The sequence below is a fragment of the Entelurus aequoreus genome, linkage group LG28 (genome assembly GCF_033978785.1).
Source record: "Entelurus aequoreus isolate RoL-2023_Sb linkage group LG28, RoL_Eaeq_v1.1, whole genome shotgun sequence".
NCBI lineage: Eukaryota > Metazoa > Chordata > Actinopteri > Syngnathiformes > Syngnathidae > Entelurus > Entelurus aequoreus.
Genome location: NC_084758.1, coordinates 8261093 through 8265035, shown reverse-complemented (window position 1 = coordinate 8265035; position 3943 = coordinate 8261093). Strand labels below are relative to the sequence as shown.

General features: G+C 32.4%; 1 protein-coding gene across 1 annotated transcript in view; it reads right to left on the bottom strand.

Annotated features, from left to right (window-relative positions):
* Positions 1–339: 339 nt before the first annotated feature.
* afg2a (AFG2 AAA ATPase homolog A) overlaps positions 340–3943 on the bottom strand; it is a 208969-nt gene continuing 205365 nt past the window's right edge. The window contains exon 17 of the mRNA XM_062039646.1: positions 340–1862. Coding sequence (XP_061895630.1) covers positions 1665–1862 — 198 coding nt within the window. The 3' untranslated portion in view covers positions 340–1664. The remainder of the gene's footprint in view (positions 1863–3943) is intronic.

The window sequence follows — 3943 nt, the reverse complement described above, 5'->3', positions numbered from 1 at the left end:
ATCATCGTTCAAAAATGACAATATAATATAAACAAAACAAATATCAAAATGACATCATAGCCAAATTCAAGGTAACAATGTCATTTCAGTTATAGATTATATGCAATCTGTTGTTGTATTCCCTAATTTGAGTGTACATAAATGAAGGTGTGTGTTGCTGAGCCCGACCTGGACTGGACCTGGTTTTAAGAACCCTTTAAACTATCTAATTTCATTGAAAACCTGGTCTGGTGAAGATAATGTCCTTTATTTATAAAAACAAAAAACTAAGAAAAAAAAAACATTTTCTTGAACAAAAAAGAAACTAAAATAAAATAAAAACAGTTACATAGAAACTTGTTAATTAATGAAAATGAGTCAAATTAACTTCACGGACTGTATCCCTTGCAGACTGCATTGATACATATTGTAGCAACCAGAATATTAATAACAGAAGGAAACAACCCTTTTGGGTTTTTGAGTTGGTGCACTAACAATCTTGTGTTTTTTATGTTAATTTAATAATTAAAAAAAATAAAAATAATTCAAGGTCACATAACTACAAACTTAACCAATGTTTAAGATTTACGCATGAAATAAAATACAACACGACAAATGCAGAAACACATTTTTACAATGGAGTTCAGGGTGCGCATCGTGCACGCAACCAATTGCAAGCGCTGCATGGAACTCCGACTGGGGGCAGCACGGTGGCACAGGGGTTAGTGCATGTGCCTCACAATATGGAGGTCCTGAGTAGGCTTGGGTTCGATCCTGCGCTCGGGATCTTTCTGTGTGGAGTTTGCATGTTCTCCCCGTGACCGGCTTCCTCCCACCGCCAAAGACATGCACCTGGGGATAGGCTCCTCTCACCTCCAAAAACATGCACCTGGCAAAAGGCTCCTCCCACCTCCAAAAACATGCACCTGGGGATAGGTTGATTGGCAACACTAAATGGTCTCAAGTGTGTGAATGTTGTCTGTCTATCTGTGTTGGCCCTGTGATGAGGTGGCGACTTGTCCAGGGTGTACCCTGCCTTCTGCCCGAATGCAGTAGAAAATGGATGGATGGATGGAAATGTAGAAACACATTTTTACAACGGAGTCCAGGGTGCGCATCGTGCATGCAACCAATTGCGAGCGCTGCATGGAACTCCAACTGGAAAGATGATGGTCATGTTGACTCACTCAGCATCAAGGGGTTGGAATTGGGGGTTAAATCACCAAGAATTCCCGGGCGCGGCCACCGCTGCCGCCCACTGCTCACCTCACCTCCCAGGGGGGTGATCAAGGGTGATGGGTCAAAATGCACAGAATAATTTCGCCACACCTAGCGTGTGTGTGACAATCATTGGCACTTTAACTTTTAACTTCAAGTCTTTGCGTCTTACCGTTTAGTTTTGTTTACCCGTGGAGTGGCTCGTATTGTATTGTGCATCAGTCTGTCGCCATCTGCTGCCACCTCGCGCTGATTGGAGCGACGGCATCCAACCCAGAGGGTGCTTATAGTCAGCTGACACGCCATCTTTAAACATTTCCTGTGTGACGTGGGTTACACTTGAATTACTATTGCGACCTCCAGTGGACACATTTAGAACAGCCGTTTCTTTCATTTTCTCAATCTTTATCATTCACCAACTGATCTTGCGGGCCGGATTCAACCTGTTTTTATTGCATTGCTCGCTTTCAAGACGACGGGGGAAAGGAGGGCGGGGCCACGGCGGCGTGCCTCTGCTGGTAGGCCGCGTAGGTCCGCAGCAGAGAGTCAGGGACGCGCGGCGTGACCACGCCCAGGGCGCCCTCGAAATGTCGGACTCGGACGCGCTGAGCTTGGATGTCTTCCTGCAGCGCCAGCAGGGCCGCCTCTCTGCACACGGCTGTTATCTGGGGGGACACAACACACAAGCTGTTACCCATAATGCATTGCTCATTTCTTTATTGTTGTCTTACAAATGGTGTTGAGCATAGAAAAGTGATTTGCTGTCCCGGTGGTGGTCTACCTGGTGGCCACAGGCTGTAATTACACAACCGGTCATGACCGCATAGAAACTCAACAAGGAGAGGACGTACGTTAAAAATACATCACGTTGCTTACGTTAAATTAGGATGACACAAATCCATTAAATTGTTGAAAAAAATGTATGTTAAAATGTACACAATAAAATAAAATAATAAACTAAAAATATGAATTGGCTCAAAAAAAGGACAACAAAAAAGGATTAAATTAATTTAAAAAGGGTTAAAATGCGACAATGGTTCAAAATTAAAATCATTAAAAAAAATCTAATCTACATTTTATTTCAAATAACAAAATGTAAAAAGAGAACTCCAAAAATTTGAATAATATGGTTATTGATATTCAAAAGTAAAACACAGGGGATCTAAAATCTGAATCAGCTGAGAAAAAAGGAAAACAAAAAAGGATTAAATCATTAAAAAAAAAATATATATACAACAAAATCTTTAAGCTATCTATATCTAATATTATCTCATATATATATATATATATATATATATATATATATATATATATATATATATATATATATATATATATATATATATATATATATAATAAAAATATGTCATTTATCTAAAAATAATGTCCTATCTAATAAAAATATGTCATATATCTAAAAAATAATTGATATTAAAAAGTACACAATAGAATAAAAAAATAAACCAAAATTATGAATTGGCTCAAAAAAAAGGACAACAAAAAAGGATTAAAATAATTTAAAAATGGCTAAAATGTGACAACAGTTCAAAAATAAAATCATAAAAAAATCGAATCTACATTTTATTTCAAATAACAAAATGTAAAAAGAGAACTCAAAACATTTGAATAATATGGTTATTGATATTCAAAAGTAAAACATAGGGGATCTAAAATCTGAATCAGCTGAGAAAAAAGGAAAACAAAAAAGGATTAAATCATTAAAAAATATACAACAAAATCTTTAAGCTATCTATATCTAATATTATCTCATATATATATATATATATATATATATATATATATATATATATATATATATATATATATATATATATATATATATATATATATATATATATATATATATGTACATATATAATAAAAATATGTAATTTATCTAAAAATAATGTCCTATCTAATAAAAATATGTCATATATCTAAAAAATAATTGATATTAAAAAGTACACAATAGAATAAAAAAATGAACCAAAATTATGAATTGTCTCAAAAAAAAGGACAACAAAAAAGGATTAAAATAATTTAAAAATGGCTAAAATGTGACAACGGTTCAAAAATAAAATCATAAAAAAATCCAATCTACATTTTATTTCAAATAAAAAATGAGAGAAAAAAGAGAACTGAAAAAATTTGAATAATATGGTTATTGATATTCAGCTGAGAAAAATTGAACAAATCTAAAACCTGAATCAGCTGAGAGAAAAAGGAAAACAGAAAAGGATTAAATCATTAAAAATGTGTTTTGTAAAAGCTTAAAAATATGTAACAAAATCTTTAAGCTATCTATGTCACATATCTAATATTATGTCATATATCTAATAAAGATATGTCATTTATCTAATATTATGTCATATATCTAATATTATGTCATAACTAATACAAATATTTCATATATCTAATAATAATATGTAAAAAATCTAAAAAAAAAAGTATTTCATATATAATAAAAACATGTCATTTATCTAGAAATAATGTCATATCTAATAAAAATATGCCATATCTAAAAATAATGTCCTATATCTAATAAACGTATTTCATAACTAATAAAAATGTCATGTATCTGATCAAATTAGGTAATATCTAATACATCATATATCTAATAAAAGTATTTTGTATATCTAATATGTCATATCTGATAAAAGAAATATCATATACCTTATAATGTCATATATATAATAATATATCATATATCTAATAATAATAATAAAGTCATATATCTCATGATATT